The 16,622-nt window shown below is 66.0% G+C and overlaps 2 protein-coding genes across 4 annotated transcripts in view; one reads left to right on the top strand and one right to left on the bottom strand.

Annotated features, from left to right (window-relative positions):
* Nucleotides 1-8,786: 8,786 nt before the first annotated feature.
* On the top strand, nucleotides 8,787-12,913 carry SLC16A3 (solute carrier family 16 member 3). Its single transcript, XM_080681221.1, has 5 exons — nucleotides 8,787-8,925; nucleotides 9,759-10,006; nucleotides 10,775-10,918; nucleotides 11,243-12,010; nucleotides 12,234-12,913. The coding sequence occupies exons 2-5, from the start codon at nucleotides 9,784-9,786 to the stop codon at nucleotides 12,494-12,496; spliced, it is 1,398 nt and encodes a 465-aa protein (XP_080537347.1). The 5' UTR covers nucleotides 8,787-8,925; nucleotides 9,759-9,783; the 3' UTR covers nucleotides 12,497-12,913.
* The window catches only part of CSNK1D (casein kinase 1 delta), a 27,956-nt gene continuing 23,864 nt past the window's right edge, over nucleotides 12,531-16,622 (bottom strand). For 2 of the 3 annotated variants that reach the window (XM_080681226.1, XM_080681225.1), the window contains one exon: nucleotides 15,196-15,656. Coding sequence is in view for 2 of the 3 variants with exons in the window: in XM_080681225.1 (XP_080537351.1) it covers nucleotides 15,606-15,656 (51 nt within the window). In the remaining variant the exon portion in view is untranslated. Of the gene's footprint in view, nucleotides 12,666-13,159; nucleotides 13,312-15,195; nucleotides 15,657-16,622 lie in introns of those variants that run through there. The other variant, XM_080681224.1, reaches the window with a different exon arrangement.

Genomic DNA, 16,622 nt, shown 5'->3' with positions numbered 1-16,622 from the left:
CAGCTCCTGGAGAGAGGTCCGGGAGGAGTTAAAGGTCAGAGGCAGATGGATGAGTCAGGCAGCATGGGAGGTGAGTGAGGTGAGCCTGTCACGGGGAAGAAAGAAAAAAGCTGTGGCCCACTGGAGGAGCTGGAGAGGGGCCCTGACCTTTGACCTGCTGTGACAGAGCCCGGTTCAAATCCCAGCTACTCTCCTGCCTTGCTATCGCTTTCTGGGACTGGGTTTGCTTCTCTATAAAATGGGGGTGACACCTTCCCTTCCCCATTGTTTTGTGGGTCAAAAACATGTGCTCTATAGGGGACTGGTTCAGTCCCAGTAAAGGGGCCCCATGGTGTGGCTCATCGGCCTATGAACCAGGAGGTCACAGTTCAATTCCCGGTCAGGCACATGCCTGGGTTGTGGGCTCAATCCCCAGTAGGACATGTGCAGGAGGCAGCCGATCCATGATTGTGTCTCTCATTGATGTTTCTATCTTTCCCTCTCCCTTCCTCTCTCGAATCAATAAAAATATCTTTTTTAAAAATAAGGCCAAATCCGCCGAAACCGGTTTGGCTCAGTGGATGGAGCGTCGGCCTGCGGACTGAAAGGTCCCGGGTTCGATTCCGGTCAAGGGCACGTACCTTGGTTGCGGGCACATCCCCAGTAGGAGGTGTGCAGGAGGCAGCTGATCGATGTTTCTCTCTCATCGATGTTTCTGACTCTCTATCCCTCTCCTTTCCTCTCTGTAAAAAATCAATAAAATATATTTAAAAAAATACTTTGAAAAAAAAAAAATAAGGCCAAATCCTAACAACTATGAGCACCACAGCTCACCATCTATGGCCCCTAACCCTGACCCACCCCAACCCCAGCATGAAACCTGACCCTAGCACTGACCCCAAAGGGGGCCCAGGCACAGCATGGCCTCTCTTCCTGGGGCAGGGCCAGCTCCAACCGCCCTCTTACAGAGGTGTGTGTCTTCCTGGCTCCTCCTCCGGCTCCCAAACCCAAGAACTAACCCTCCCCCCCCCACACACCCGTTGAGGCTTCCAGAGAGCCCGGGGCGGGGGGGGGGCGGGGGCACAGATGGCTGGGCAAAATGCCCCTGGCAGAGTCCTGGGGAAAAGGGGATCCAGATGGGGGTGGTTCAGTGAACACAGGTGTGGCCAAGAGAGGGAGTGGCCACGTGAACAGGAGGGTGTGGTCGTGTGCTCAAAGGTCAAAGGGTGGAACTGTGGAGAGTAGGTATGTGAGCAAAGGGGTGGGGTCACGTGAAAAGGGGGTGTGGCCACATGAACAGGGAGGAGGGATCATGTGAGGACAGAGATGCCCCCCCCTCCTCTCTGTGGGCCAGACTCTGGATGGCAGCAAGATGGTCCCTGCCCTCAGGAACAAGGGGTGCCCTGTGAACCAGTCAGGGACTCTGGTGGGGGGAGGACAGCACTCCCGGAAGGGACGAGGGCTTAGCGGGCCCAACACAGCTGTTTCCCCGAGATCACAGACCAGAGGCAGCGCTGTCAGGGGCCCAGGACAGTCCAGTGAGAGATGGCCCGATGGTGGGCACCACGTGGGGCACCTGGCCACATGGACCCCCCGTGGCTGTCTTGAAGGGGGGCTGGCGCCCACCTACCTTGCCATCCTGCCCCCTGCGTAGAAGGCAGACTGTGAGCAGAAGGTGACCCGGGCTGTTGGGTTTTAGGCACGTAACCCAACCCAGAGACCCGGAGGTCCACCCCTCTGCTCCAGGAGGAAACCAGCCCGGCCGGCGTGGCTCAGGGGTTGAGCGTCGCCCTAGGAACCAGGAGGTCACGGTTCGATTCCCAGTCAGGACACGTGCCTGGGTTGTGGGCTCGATCCCCAGTGTGGGACATGCAGGAGCCATCTGATCCATGATCCTCTCTCATCATCGATGTTTCTCTCTCTCCCTCTCCCTTCTTCTCTGACATCAACAAAAATATATTTAAAAAAAAGGAGGAGGAGGAACCAAGGGGAAACGAAGAGCCTGCGTGGCCCCTGGGTGCCCCCGCCTCTCCCCGCCCCCGTGGTTGGCTGAGCGCAGTGGGTGCTGACTCATGGGAAGGGGCTGCGGTGGGCACAGGAAGGTTGAGCAAGGCCTCACCCTCTGGGGCTGGTGCGCGGTTCCTCAAAAAGTCCAACGTGTGACCCAGCAGGCCCTCCCCTGCCTTTGTACCCAAGAGACATGAAAACAGGTCCACAGAGACACGACAGGAATGTGTTGTCCTTGACGGCAAAAAGGTGAGAACGGCGCTGGCCGGTGCGGCTTCGTTGGTTGGGGATCCCAGGCACGGAGGGGTCACGGGTTCCATTCCCAGTCATGGCACTCGCCCTGGTTGGCGTCAGGCTCTGTCCCCAGTTGGGGGGGGGGTAGGAGGCAGCCCATCGATGTCCCACCCTCTCATCAACGTTTCTTTCTCTCTCTCTCTCTCCCTATCCCTGCCCCTCTCTAAGAAAATAAAAAGTGCTCTCGCTGGTTTGGCTCAGTGGATCAAGCATCAGTCCCTGGTTCGATTCCCGTCAAGGGCATGTACCTCGGTTGCAGGCTCCTCCCCGGCCCGTGTTCGGGTCAGGAGTTATGCAGGAGGCAACCAATCGATGTGTTTCTCTCACATCAATATTTCTCTCTGTCTTTCCCTCTCTCTTCCACTCTCTCTAAAAATCAATGGGAAAATATCCTCGGGTGAGGATTAACAACAACAACAACAAAAGGAATGAAGTGATAAAGCTGCATATGGATGAACCTGGAAAACATTGTATTAAGTGCAAGCAGCCTGTCACTCAGAGACACCCAGAACAGGCCAATCCAGACCCATAAAGCAGAGGGTGGGGTGTGGGGGAGAGGAGCGATTCATGAGTATGACACCCACCCCCTCCTTATCCTGACACCCACCCCCTCCTTAACAGCCAATCCTAACACCCACCCTGGGCAGGGAGCCCAGCTGAGTCAGGCCGGGCTGGGCAGGCTGGCTGGGGGTCTGGCCTCTGCCCACAGCCGGGCTGGCCAAGCAGTTAATACGTTAGTTTTTCTGGGAGCTGGTTAATATGTTAATTGTTCTGGAGCTTGAAGAGATGTGAGGGAAAAGCGAGTGGCCGGTTGCCCTGGCTGCTTCCCCAGCCTGGAGCCAGGGACACTATGGCCGCAGGTGTGGAGGGAGAGTGAAGACTGGCTGTGCGCCCGGTCCCTAAGGAGAGCGGGGTCAGGAGCCTGGACCCCAGGGCAGGGGTCACGGGTGGCAGGCATGCCCGTCCCCTGACTCAGCTTTCTTCACCTGACCCAGCCTGTTCCTGTCCACGGGTGGTGGCTGAGAGCGCCGCAGGCCTGGAGCCGTGGGGACGGTTTGAGGATGGGAGGCCTGCATGGCTCCATCAGGCCCAAAGGTCCCCTGGCCCTGGTGGGAACAGGAGGTCTGTCCCACGCCCTCCCTGGGGTGCCGCGACCCTCAGGAGCTTCTCCAGGTTTCCGACATTTTCGGAACCCCTCCGTCTGCGCACACAGGCAGCGTGGGGGTCTCGGCCCCCTCCGTCGTCCATCTCCTCCAGACAGAGATGCATCAGGAAGGGGGACCAGCCAGGAGGTGGCCGCTCCTGCTCCTGGGAGCCATTCCAGAGGGGACCTGCACAGTGACTTCCAACAACAGGGATCAAGGACAGGGACAGGGTGGGCCGGAGCAGGGTGGGGGTCTCGGCACCCAAAATAAAGGCAGAGGCCCGGCCACACGGCTCCGTGGTTGAGCATCGACCTATGACCCAGGAGGTCAGCATTGGATTCCAGGTCAGGGCGCACGCCCTGGTCACAGAGGGTGTTGCAGGCTCGATCCCTGTCCGGGTCGTGCAGGAGGCAACTGATGGATGATTCCCTCATCATGGATGTCTCTCTCTCGCCCTCTCCCTTCCTCTCTGAAATCAATAAAAATATATTTTTAAAAAGCAAGGCCTCAGTGGACTTGGTGTCTCAGAAGGGCCGTCGGATGGTGGATGGGGCTGGGCCAGGAGGCCGATTTTGCCCCTCCTTTGCTGTGAGGGTGGGGGCGCCATGGGCCCCTGGAGGGGTGACCCGCCACTGATGCTCACTCTGCAAGCCCTGCCTCCCGCCTCCCCTCCCCCCCCGCCCCGCCCCGCCGCCCCCCAATTCTGGACCAGCTGGGATCGCTGTGATAAAGCCCAGAACCGCCAGCCCCTCGCCCCTCGCTGGGAGACTTGGGGGCCATTCCAGATGGTTAGGTGGAAAGTGTGCCTGGGGTCCCAGCTCAGCTCCTGTGCCCCCCACCCCCACCCAAAGCCACATTCGCGGCACCTTCTCCAGCCGGAGCTTTGTCCAGTTGCAGAGGACAAAAGTGGGGCTTGAGCACCTTGCTTCAGACCAGCGGGACCCTCCCCCGCCCTGGGCGCGTGTCTGCGCGGTGTAGGGCCTGCCGCCTCCCACCTCCCCACGCGTCCCGGTTCTGGGTGCGCCAGGGGAGGGGCAGCGGCCTTAGCGGCAGGCGGGGAGCGGCAGAGAGAAACGGAAGTTCAGAGGGATGCCGGCCTTGCCCAAGATCACCAGGCAGCGCGGGCTCCCCAGCCCCAGCTCCGGAGGACAGGCAGGTTTGGAGGGGAGCGCAGCCCCCAGGGTGGCTGCTGGCCGGGGGAGGGAGGCCAGCGGACCCAGGGCTAAGACAGGGGGCCGGGGGTGGGAACCCCGTGGGGACCGCGGACACCTCGCCACATGGGGTTCAGGTGGCTGCGCGCGGCCCGGGCGTGGGGGCGAGGGGGATCCCTGCCGGGAGATCCCGGCCCCTAACGGAGCTGGGAAACCGTGCGCACCGAGAGGCACGGAGGGTGGACGGAGGGGCGGGAACCAGAGCTCGGGGGCGCGGGACTGGCCGGCGAGAAGCCACGCCTCCCGGGCGGGTCTGCGACGGGGTCCCTGGGCCGGCGATGCGCCGTCGGGGCGCACGGAGGCCTCCCCCCAGCTGAGGCGTGGGGTCCGGGCGGGGCAGCGGGGCGGCGCCAGCGGCCGTGACGTGAGCGGGGGACGTGCCGCGCCAGCGACCAGAGCACCGAGTGCCCCCAGCGCGCGCGGGCCAGGCACTGGGCGGGCGGACGCGGGCCAGCGAGTGGGCGCAGGTAGGCTCGGCCGGATGCTCCGCGGGACCCGGGCCGGAGGCTTGAACTCGGGACCCTCCGAACCGCCCCGCGCGGAGTCCCCGCGTTCGCCCCCCTCGCCCCTTCCTCTCCTGGTCCGGATGCCCGGGCTCGGACTAGCCTCCCCTCCTGCCCGGGTCCCGAACCAGGGGTCCCGGAGAGCCGGCGGTGCCTCGGACCCGGGCCGCCCGCTGTCCCCTCCCCCTGCCCGGCCGGGGCGCCCCTCCGTCGGGCGGCCCCCGGGGGCTGTGCTCCCGCCAGGAGGTGGCTGCGCCCGGAGGCCCAGGGAGTCCCGGGTATAAATAGCCCGGCCCAGGCCTGCGGGCTATATTTGGTGGGGTTCGCTCCCCGAGGGAGTGGGGAGAAGGGGGGTTGCCCGAGGGCCGGCCTCACCCGTCTCTCCTTCCCCTTCTCGCCTCACCTACACACGCCCCAGCCCAAACCCGCCCTGGGGCAGCGGGTTCCACCCCGGCGTGGACTGAGCTGGTCTCACCGCCTCTCCCTGGCCGCCCACCTGTGGGAAAACCAGGTGGGGCCTCGGTTTACTTACATGAAAATGGGTTGATAACGCACCTACCTACTTGGCGGGCCAGGCCTGCCTGTGGCCGGAGGTGTGTGAGGGGATGGGAGTTGCACCTTGGGGGTGGGGGTGGGGGGGGGCCTGGCGTCTGGGTGAGAGACTGACTGAGGGGCAGGAGAGAGGGCCAGAGGGCTTCTCTGTCCCAGAGGTGCTGGGCGGACGGGACTCTGTGATGACCATGGCCGGGCTGGGAGGTCTGAAGGTCAGCGGATGGCAGCTGGGCGCTCCCCCAGGCAACCCAGGCCCGCCCGGCTTGTGCAAAGCCAGGAGCAGGTGGGTGCTGTGCGGGTGGTTTCCGGGGTCCTCCGGCCTCACCGTGACGTCTAGGGGTCTGCTGGATCAGGTGGGTCCTGGGGAGGGAGGGACTGTGTCGTGGAGGTTGGCCGTCTCCGGGGCGTGGGTGGGGTGAGGCCTCTCCCACGGTGGGCGGGTGGGCGGTCTGCCTGCCCAGGCGCTGAGCACACTGGGGCAGTGTCCAGGCGGGCGCGGGCCTTCCTGCCCAGCAGCCTGTGTGTGGACAGAGCCTGGTGTGGGCATGGGAGGCCTGGTCACAGAGCGGATTGTGTAGTGACCCCAGGTGACCTGGGGCAGGGCTGACACCCGGGAGGCCACCTGGCTCTCCCTGACTCCCGGGGACACCTCCGTGGAGAGGGGCAGCAAGAGGGGGCCGTGCTCCCCACCAGGGGCCAGGGGCCGGGGAGCGTGTGTGGAGAGGGCGAGTGGAGAAGCCTCCACGCAGCCACTGACCCATCAGGCGCCTAGAATCAGGCCTGGGCGCTGGGCGCTGGGCCGGCCGCCGGGAGGGCGGGCGGGCAGGGTCTGGGTCTCCTCCCAGCGCTGCCTCCGTTCCCATCTGTGAAATGGGCCGGTAGGGGGCGCCATCCCAGCGACCCGGGTGAGGGCCGCCCCCGCGGAGGGAAAGGAAGCGGTGGAGCCGGGGGTTCCCGGGGCTCCCGGACCTGACCCGGCGGCCCTGCACGTGGCGTGCGCGCCGGCTATTACGGTAGCGGACGGGCGGGCGCCTACTCCAGGCAATACGGCGGCTCCTCCCTGGGCGCGCGGTCACGTCCCCCACGTCCCGGCGGCGGAGCATCCTGCCTGCCCGCGCCCCGCCTCGTCTCCCCCAGCGCCCCGACCCCCGTGTGCCCAGCCGGAAGCTGGAGCGGAAGGCGCGTCCACCTGGCTGGGGGGCGTGTGCAGCTCGGGGTCCCTGGCTCCCTCTCCCCGCCAACTCCCTCCCTACACCTGCCCCCCTCCCCGCTGGGACAGAGTTTCTGCCCCCCCCCCCCCCCCCCCCCCGCCCCCAGCCTTGCAAGATGGGAGCGCACCGTAGAGCCTGCAGGGCTCCAGGCACGCAGGGGCACTGGCCGCACCGGGGAAGGAGGGCCCAGGGCCAGGGGGGTGGGCCCATCCATGACCCGGAAAAGGCCCAAGCACCTCCCTCCAGACACAGCTTTGCACGCAGGCGGGAGCATCTGGGGTCCTGCACCCAGCCTGGGGGGACAGACTTTCTGGATCGCAGATGTGGGAGCTGATGAACGGGAAGCTCCAAGGGACCCCCATGCCCACTCCTCCAGCTCTCCGCTGCTCAGCTCCCCGATGTCTAGGCTGGGGGAGGGGGGCAGCGCCCCGGGAGCCCTGCCTGGCCCAGAAGCGGCCAGACACCCCACCTGGGGGATCGGCTTTCCAAGGCGCAGAGGAGGTTATTTCTGGGCTGGGGACATGGTTTGCATGCTTCCCTGGGAGGGTAAATGTCACAAAAGGCCACCCAGGCGACGTGTACCCACTCCTGTGCCCGTGCCGCCTTCCTGGGCACCGCAGGGAGGGTGCCCAACAGTGCCCCCGCCCTGGAGGGGCACTCCTCCCGTCCCGGGCCTAGACTGGCAGCAGCAGGGTTTTCCTCGGAACATCAGCGGCCCTGTGTCTGGCAGGCCCTCCTCGATCTCCCACGCCGGCCGCCTGGCTGGCTGGACGGGGCCATTTTGCTCACGGACATCCGCCCCTTTGGTGCATCCGTACATTTGTAGGGCCCTGCTCTCTTTACCCCAAACTAGAGCCTCCCCCTTCCCTGCTCGCCCACCATCTCCCCCCCCCCAGCCGCCACGTGCAAATCAACACCTCCCTGAGAAGCCTCCCTTTGAGGACTGGCTCGGGTGGGGAGTGGGGTGGGGGCCGTCCCAGGGTGGCCTGTCCCGCAGCAGCTGGGGGTTAGCTGGAGAAGCCGTCTGCAGAGCCGCTGGGGCTTCGGGGTCCCCCTGTGCCTCAGATGCAGCGGTCCACTCTGGGCTGTGCCGGGCCACTCTGGGCTGTGCCAGGCCACGGGGCTGCAGGCGAGTTTGCAGGAGGAGGGGGCTCCCTTGGTTGGGGCGCCCCTGGGTACCTGTCAGCCACCCCTGCACCGCTGCGCAGCCCTTGGCTTCAGAAACACCCCAGGGTTGGTCGCTGAAGACAGGAACGGCCAGGACACAGGGCACTGAGGTCGGGGTGCGGAGAGGGGGGAGCTTCTCTTGGGCTTCCCAGAATAGTCCCTGACCCGGGGGGGCGGGGGCAGGCAGGTGGGGCTGCTCTGCTCCAGTGGGCTGTGTCGCTGTCCTCACCCTGACCGCGGGCTGGCCCCTGGGGGTCCGGTCACCAAACAGTGGTGTTCGTGGGCAGCAGCTGCTGCTTGGACTCACACAGGAAGCCCTTGAAAAACATCCCCCCAAGTCAGACCCCCCCAGACCTTTCCATCAGGCCCCTGAGGGCACAGCACCGTGGCCTGGGTGCTGGGTGCTGGGTGGAGAGTTGTCTTATTTGCACATCCCTTGCCCTCCACCCTGAACCTGAGCTCAGCTGGTCCAGGACAGAGGCCCTCGTCCTCTCTGGAGTCCTGTCCCAGGGTCCCTGTGGCCTCTGATGCCTAGTGGGCCACCCTAGGGGAGGTGCTAGGTCAGGGGGGTCTGAGGGAAAGGGCCAGGACAGACCGCAAGCCCAGGGGCAGGCGGGCTGATGGGAAGGGGACATCAGGAAGTGGCTGGCCTCAGAGCAGGTGGAGTACTTCAACCACAGGGTCTGCAAATGCTACACATCGCATCTCCCCACAGAGCACACGCAGGCACGGACAGACGGACAGACGCAGTGGCCGCAGGCGGGTGGCGCTGAACCAGCCCGGCCTCGTGACGGGCCTCCTTCCCCACACCCGCACCAGGAGGCGGCTCCCCTCGGAACAGCTTCTGTGCAGTGAGGTGGGCGGACGGGGCGCCAGGCTGATCTGGGATTAGGCTTTTGGTGCCAGGATCGGCTGGACAGCACGGGGCGGCGGGTGAGGACAGAGGGGGGCCGATCTCCAGCCTCAAGCCAAATTCCTGGGATTTAAAGGGGGATCAGCTCCTGGCTGCTGCGGGGTTTGTGGGGCGATGGGTGCAGCCTGGGCAGCCTGGGCTGGCATGGTTTTCTCCAGGGGGCTGATGGGACGCCCTGCCCACCCCGCCCTCGCCCGAGGGGTTAAACTCCAGCCTCCGAGGGGCAACTGGGCTGGGCCCCTGCTGCCCGCCCCAGCTCTTCCTTGAATGTTCCGGAGGCCTCAGCCTCTCCCCAGGAGCTGTGGCCTGTGCCTAGTAACGGGTGGAGGAGCAGGGGTGGGCAGGGCGACCAGGTGGGGTCTGCCGTGTGGACAGAGGGCACGGAGGCCTGTCCTGCCCTGGGTGAACCTGCCCCCCATCTTCAGGCTCTCCCTCGGTCAGTGCAAGCATGGGGCAGCCCATCTCCCTGGCAGTGGGAGAGAGAGGCTGGCCTGGTCTAGTTTAGGTCTCAAGGGCTACCACCCCCAGATCGGGCCCAGGTCCCCCAGGGGCCTGCCTCAGCCTCAGCTGCGGGGGGTGGGCCCAGCATGGGGGGGGGGCACAGGGGGAGCTACAGGGAGCGGCCAGAGCTGGGCTCTGGCTGGGGGCGGGGCTGGGCTGAGGAGGGGCGTGGCCTGGTGTAGCCCTTGGTGTGTGCTATGCCTGTCCTGTCCTCACTCCTGGGTGGTGGCTGGGTGGCACCTGACAGCCAGTGAGCCTGGCTTTCTCTCTCTCAGGGACGCGGAACCCACCCTCCTGGCCATGGGAGGGGCCGTGGTGGATGAGGGCCCCACAGGTGTCAAGGCCCCTGATGGGGGCTGGGGCTGGGCCGTCCTCCTGGGCTGCTTCGTCATCACAGGCTTCTCCTACGCCTTCCCCAAAGCGGTCAGCGTCTTCTTCAAGGAGCTCATGCTCGAGTTTGGTATCGGCTACAGTGACACGGCCTGGATCTCCTCCATCCTGCTGGCCATGCTGTACGGCACAGGTGAGGGCCAGGGGCAGGTGAGGGTCAGGGGCAGGTGAGGGTCAGGGGCAGGTGAGGGCCAGGGGCAGGTGAGGGCCTGGGGCAGGTGAGGGCCGGGGGCAGGTGAGGGCCGGGGGCAGGTGAGGGTCGGGGGCAGGTGAGGGTCGGGGCAGGTGAGGGCCGGGGGCAGGTGAGGGCCGGGGACAGGTGAGGGCCGGGGGCAGGTGAGGGCCGGGGGCAGGTGAGGGCCGGGGGCAGGTGAGGGCCGGGGACAGGTGAGGGCCAGGGGCAGGTGAGGGCCTGGGGCAGGTGAGGGCCAGGGGCAGGTGAGGGCCTGGGGCAGGTGAGGGCCTGGGGCAGGTGAGGGCCAGGGGCAGGTGAGGGCCAGGGACAGGTGAGGGCCTGGGCAGGTGAGGGTCGGGGACAGGTGAGGGTCGGGGACAGGTGAGGACCTGGGGCAGGTGAGGGCCGGGGGCAGGTGAGGGCCAGGGGCAGGTGAGGGCCTGGGCAGGTGAGGGCCTGGGCAGTTGAGGGGCCCATCTGGCCCGGGTGGGCCTAGCCTGTTTGTCTGGGAGCCGCCGGCCCAGCCTCATCTGCCCAGCTGTGCGGTCCCAGCACACAAGGCCGGCCCCTCTTCACAGACGTGGGTTCTCAGTGCCTGGGGACCACCAGCAGGAGACACTCCCCGGGGAACCCCTGCATGTGAACTGTGGTCTCTTAGGCTGGGCGGGGAGCTGGGCCAGGCGTCGGGGGTGGGGGTGGGCTGCCACTCAGCGCTGTCCTCCCCAGGCCCGCTCTGCAGCGTGTGTGTGAACCGCTTCGGCTGCCGGCCGGTCATGCTGGTGGGCGGCCTTCTGGCATCCCTGGGCATGGTGGCCGCCTCCTTCTGCAGGAGCGTCATTGAGCTGTACCTCACCACGGGCGTCCTGACCGGTGAGCGGGCTGGCCAGGGCGGGAGGCAGGGCGCGTGGGGACGGCGGCGGGTCAGGTCCGTGGAGGAGAAGTCCCCTGTCATCCCACCCTCGGCGCCAGCCTGTCCCTCTTTCCCGTCTGTGTCTCCCGCGGGTCCGGTGGTGACAGGGGCCCCGTGCACACGTTGGGTCTCCCCACGTCGACACCCCTCAGACCCACAAAGAAGAACCATTTAGGCAGGAGCCTGTGTGGGGGACACAAGGGGCGGGCGGGGTGGGCGGGGTGGGCAGGCCCAGGGGCAGGGCCAGCTCTCACCCTCTGCTCCCCCTGCTCCCCCTGCTGCAGGCTTGGGTTTGGCGCTCAACTTCCAGCCCTCGCTCATCATGCTCAACCGTTACTTCAACAAGCGGCGCCCCATGGCCAACGGGCTGGCGGCGGCAGGCAGCCCCGTGTTCCTGTGCGCCCTGTCCCCGCTGGGGCAGCTGCTGCAGGACCAGTATGGCTGGCGTGGGGGCTTCCTCATCCTCGGCGGCCTGCTGCTCAACTGCTGCGCGTGTGCCGCGCTCATGCGGCCCCTGGAGGCGCCCCGGGCGGGGGCGGGGGGGCCGGGGCCCGGGCCCCAGAGGCCAGCCAGGCGGCTGCTGGACCTGAGCGTCTTCAGGGACCGCGGCTTCGTCATCTACGCGGCGGCCGCCTCCATCATGGTGCTGGGCCTCTTCGTGCCGCCTGTGTTCGTGGTGAGCTACGCCAAGGACCTGGGCGTGCCGGACACGCGGGCCGCCTTCCTGCTGACCGTGCTGGGCTTCGTGGACATCTTCGCCCGCCCGGCCGCCGGCTTCATCGCGGGGCTCCCCAAGGTGCGCCCCTACTCCGTCTACCTCTTCAGCTTCGCCATGTTCTTCAACGGGTTCACCGACCTCACGGGCTCCACGGCCAGCGACTACGGGGGCCTGGCGGTCTTCTGCGTCTTCTTCGGCATCTCCTACGGCATGGTGGGCGCCCTGCAGTTCGAGGTGCTCATGGCCATCGTGGGCACCCACACCTTCTCCAGCGCCATCGGCCTCGTGCTGCTGCTGGAGGCCATCGCCGTGCTCATTGGGCCCCCGTCCGGAGGTGAGCTGGGCAGCGGGGAGCCCCGGCCAGACCCCCGGTTCCAGCACGGGCCCGTCCCAGGAAGGGGACTCACTGTGGGAGGGTCCTGAGCAGGAGGAAGCCCTCCCCCTGCCCGGCCTCGCCAGGCCGCCCCCCTGCCCCCAGCGCACAGCCAGCAGGTGTCGGGAAGGCACGGGGGCGATGGGGTGGGGGCCAGGCCATGCTGACGCTGTCCCCTCCGCAGGCCGCCTCCTGGACGCCACGCACGTCTACCAGTACGTGTTCATCCTGGCCGGGGCCGAGGTGCTGGCCGCCTCCCTGGTGCTGCTGCTGGGCAACTTCTTCTGCATCGGGAGGAAGCCCGCGGGGGCCGCCAAGGGGGGCGAGAGCCCCAAGCCCCCTGCAGACGACAGGGACGGGGTGGACTCAAGGGAGGTGGAGCACTTCCTGAAGGCGGAGCCTGAGAAGAAAGGGGAGGTGGCTCACACCCCGGAAACCAGCGTCTGAGCTCGGAGCGGCGGGGCGCAGGGAACCGGACGGAGGCTGTCAAGGTTCATATTTATTTCACAAACAGGACTATCTCAGGCGGGGGGCCCCCCCCCCTGGCAGGGGATCGTCACCTGATCAGTTTCTCGGGGGAGGTGGCGGGTGGGGACCGTGTCATTCCAAAGCAGATCTGTGGTGAAGCCAAGCCCCAGGTTATACGCGTCGGCACCCGGCCTGCTGACCCCAGGAGAGCCCGGTGCCCACAGCTGGGCTCAAGGATCTAGAAACCCACACTTTGGAGACTGTAATCAGAGGGTGGGGCCAGGCCCTCCTTCCCTGTCTGCACCCACCATGCCCTTCGCCACCCTGAGTGTCTGGGGACTGCTCCCTCCTGCACCCCTGGGAGGTCTGGAATAAACCTGCGCGTCGGAGGAGCGGAGTTTGGCTTGAGGTATGGCGTGGTCTACCGCTCCCCCCAAATCCCACTTTCTCAACGAAGGGGCTGCTGGCCGAGGGCCCTGCGCCGGCACCTGGGATCCCCTCGGTGTGACCACTAGGTCCTGCCTTCTATTGACTCACCCCTCAGGCGGCTGCCTGGCCCCATACGGTCAGCACCCGGGTCCTATCTGCTCCCCGTCCTCCTTGACCAGCCCTGCGAGCCTTGCCCAGGTCCCTCGCACCCACCTGCCCTCATGGCCAGTGCGCCTGCGTGGCTGAGAACCCGATCGGAGGCCGCTGGGGCCGCCTCAGTAGGTGGTGCGTCGAGGGCGCTGGGGCCGGCAGCGGGTGCCCTGGCGGGCCGAGTGCAGCCGGAGAGACGCCACGTCTCTGCTCCTCTGCAACGAAAAGCAAGCGAGGGCTCACCTCTGGGCTCGGTCACCAGGACAGGACACCGCCCGGGAGCTCGGCGCCGCAGCCAGGCACCTCCCCGCAGCCCCGCAGGCCTGGGGCCCTGCCCGGCACCCTCTCTGCTGAACCCTCAGCCGGCACTCCCAGGTCAAGGCGTAGCCCTACCTCTACGGACCCCTCGTGGGAGGTGGGCCAGATGGGCCTGGGCAAAGCTTGTCAGGTTTGGAAGGGCCGCCCCAAGGCCCGTGGCTCGGCAGCCCACTGCCTTCTCCCGCGGGGAGCTCAGCCTGCATGCCGTCACGGACTTCCCGGGCTTACTGATCAGGACTGAGTGCCCCCGTGGCTTCCACCCTCCCTCTCACCCTGAGCTGCCTCACCCCTGCTGGCCAGGAGCAGCAGAAGTAGCCGTCCCCACCCCTGCGCCCAAAGGGCCTGGCTCGTGAGAGGACTGGCCGCCCCTGGAGTCATGCCCTGGGGACACTAGGAAGGACCCTGAGGCGCTCAGCACGCCTGGAAGGGTCCACATGCCCCCACCTGCGAGGCCTCAGGAACGGGCCAATGACAAGTGCGGCGGCCCCACCCCCACCCATCCGCCCGCTCCCGGTCTCAGAAAGCGGCCCCCACACTGAAGCTCCCTGACGGAATAAAGACACGTGCTGGCGGGGAGGAAAGGTAGACGTCGTATGTTTATTATTTACACGGTGCGGTAAGTACACAAACACAGTGGTCACACAGATGCACAGGTCGGACACCACCCACACGGGCTGCAGACACTGGCTCGTGTGGGGGCGATCGATGCGGCACTGTCTGCAGCCAGTGGGAGGGCTTGGTGGGGTGCCGCGGCTCACACCTCCCGAGGAAGCCCCCTGCCCTGACCCACCCACCCGGCCACGTCCCCCAGCACCTGCAGGGCAGCCAGCTGTGCGTCGGTGCACCCACCCACGCCGGGCGTCCCAGGACCAGCGCCCGTGCTGTGGGACTTGGGGCAGGAGGGACACGGACCTGAACACCTTTAAAGGCTAATAGCTTCCTACAAGCTCCCCAGTTTCCAAACACCTCTGCAGTGGGTGACAGGGAGTGGAAGTACCTACGAATGTATGCATTGTGCCCCGTTCCGAGACGGGGCTCCTGTCTACTCTGCCACCGCCTGGGGAGCCCGGCCCGGCCTGCTTCCCGTCCTCGGGCTCAGAAAGCAGGACACACCCTCCTCCTGGGCCTCAGGTCACGGGTCACTTGCTTCTGGGCACCTCAGAGGGGGCTCCCTTGGGCCGGCCTCTTTCTGGGCAAACTTGCATCCCAGGTGGACAGATGTTGAGTACACAGATGTTAGCACACGGTAAGGGCCACTCTGCACCGCTAATATTTACAGTCTGTCTAGAAAATGCCCCCAAATCCGAAGGCATTGAGGCAACAACCATCAGCAAAGTAACCGCGCACAACCCAGGAGGGCCCGGCGCAGCCTCCGCTTCCGAGTCTTGGGTCCCGGGTCCTAGGCACCTGGCGTCCGCTGCCGCGTCTGGAAAGGTGGCATCGGCGCTCGGCTCCGCCAGAAGCACCACGACGCCCTTGCTCTCTAACGGCTCTGACGACTCGAGTCCTGGCGGCTCAGTGACGGTGGAAGGGAGTGATGGCCAAAACCAGGAGAGGTCACAGGACACAGCACACAACACGCACAGACACATGTTACACACGTGTACACGTGACAATTTCCGGGAGAACACCCCTCCACAGTGGACCACACCGAACAGAAGCAGGAAACATCACTGGCAGCAGGGGTGCCCGCGCCCACCTCGGTCTACAGAACGCCACGCCGGTGTCTGAGGCGGGACACTGAGGTCGTCTTTTTTAAGACCGCAGAAACAGACAAGAAGAACAATGAAAAGATTTCTTTACACAGATTTAAGCCAGTAATTTTTAGCAAAATGATACAAAACTGTCAGAACCAAGTAGAAGGTGGTGGTTACAGCAGACTCATCAGGGCGCGCGGCGCCACCGCGGCAGGGAGGACCGAGAGGCTCTGGATCGGGAGTCTGCTGTCTGCAAGTGTCTGGCACTCACGCGGCGTCTTCCCAGCCCTGGGACAACAGTCCACGGGGCCTCCGTGGAGCCCGGCGGTGGCAGCGCTTGGAGTCTGTCCGGTTAGTCTGTGTGCTTTCCCCACGGGCGTTGCTGGGTGGGTGGCCTGGAGAGTGCCCGGTGTCCTAGCCCGGGGAGCGTCACTAGGAAAGCCATGTAACAGGAGATCAGCCATGCAGTGCTGCCCTTCACAGCACAAAGGAGCTCATCGGTGCACGACAGACTGAAGAGCACTGGAAGCCACCCGACCGGGAATCTGTCGGAGCCAAAGCACAGGACAAGGTCAGCGTGCGGCCGGGGCGGGCCGGTCCGCCAGTGAGGTGCCCTGGGAGGAAGGGGACAGACGCCGCCTCGCCCCCTCTGGACGCCCGTGCCCCCGGCTGCTCCAGGGCTCCCTCTGCGGCCAGGACGTGCTCAGCGGAACAGCGACAGGAGACGGAAGAGGAAGAGGCATGCAGGCGGCCGAGAAGCTCGTCAACGACAGGACAGAGTCCAAGCGGGAGAGACACTGGCTCCCAGCCACCCCCCCAAGTAGCCTGGGGCCAGGCCCCAAGGGCACTGGGGTCCCCACCCTCCGGGGTGGGCGGTACAAGCAGTTCCCATGGAGATGGTTCCTAGAGCGCCGTGGTGTGAAAGCCCCAGCAGGTCCACGTGGCCGAGCCGCCAGCCGCAGCCCCATCCAGGAAGGAGCTGCCCAGCGTGGCCCAGGCGGGAGCACAGCCTGGGCGCCCAGCCATGCACGTCGGCAGGAGCAGCGCTGGGCGACGGGTTAGTACACACGACAGCAGAGACAAGATACCGGGCAGAGACCAGGTTCGGAAAGAAAAGTAAAACGAGGAAGACAGAATAAACGTGAAGGAAGGTGGCAAAGCCAGGACGCGGAGACACCGGAGTCTCGGCAGCAAGAGCACAAGAGGCCCCACCAAGCGCGGCCTCAGCGGAGCACGGCTGACACCCTCCGACAACCGGCCGGACCCGGCGGCTGGGGTCCTGGGGCCACCGGAGCCAGCGCGCCTACAGAGCCCGGGTCCGGCTCCCCAACAGTAGCAGGCCCTGGGGTCACCCATTCAGGAGCCCCGACAGCCTGCTCGCTCCCCACCCCCCGACGGGCCCTGACCGCCGTTCTGGAATCCACGAGGGAAAGCACTGGCAGAGGGGCTCACGCTGCAGCTCCTGGCGTGCAGACCGAGCCCGCCTGCGTGCTCCCTGTGGGCAGGGGCCA

This window comes from Plecotus auritus, assembly GCF_963455305.1.
Source record: "Plecotus auritus genome assembly, chromosome: 7".
In the NCBI taxonomy this organism is placed as follows: Eukaryota; Metazoa; Chordata; class Mammalia; order Chiroptera; family Vespertilionidae; genus Plecotus; species Plecotus auritus.
Note: the sequence above shows the minus strand (reverse complement) of the source record. Positions and strands in the feature narration are given on the sequence as shown.

What these genes read in the sequence shown, in the direction of transcription:
- SLC16A3 (XM_080681221.1), top strand. Translation starts at nt 9,784, where the DNA reads ATGGGAGGGGCCGTGGTGGATGAGGGCCCCACAGGTGTCAAGGCCCCT. An exon ending in GGCCATGCTGTACGGCACAG is followed by an intron (nt 10,007 to 10,774) that starts GTGAGGGCCAGG and finishes TGTCCTCCCCAG; the next exon opens with GCCCGCTCTGCAGCGTGTGT. An exon ending in CATTGGGCCCCCGTCCGGAG is followed by an intron (nt 12,011 to 12,233) that starts GTGAGCTGGGCA and finishes TCCCCTCCGCAG; the next exon opens with GCCGCCTCCTGGACGCCACG.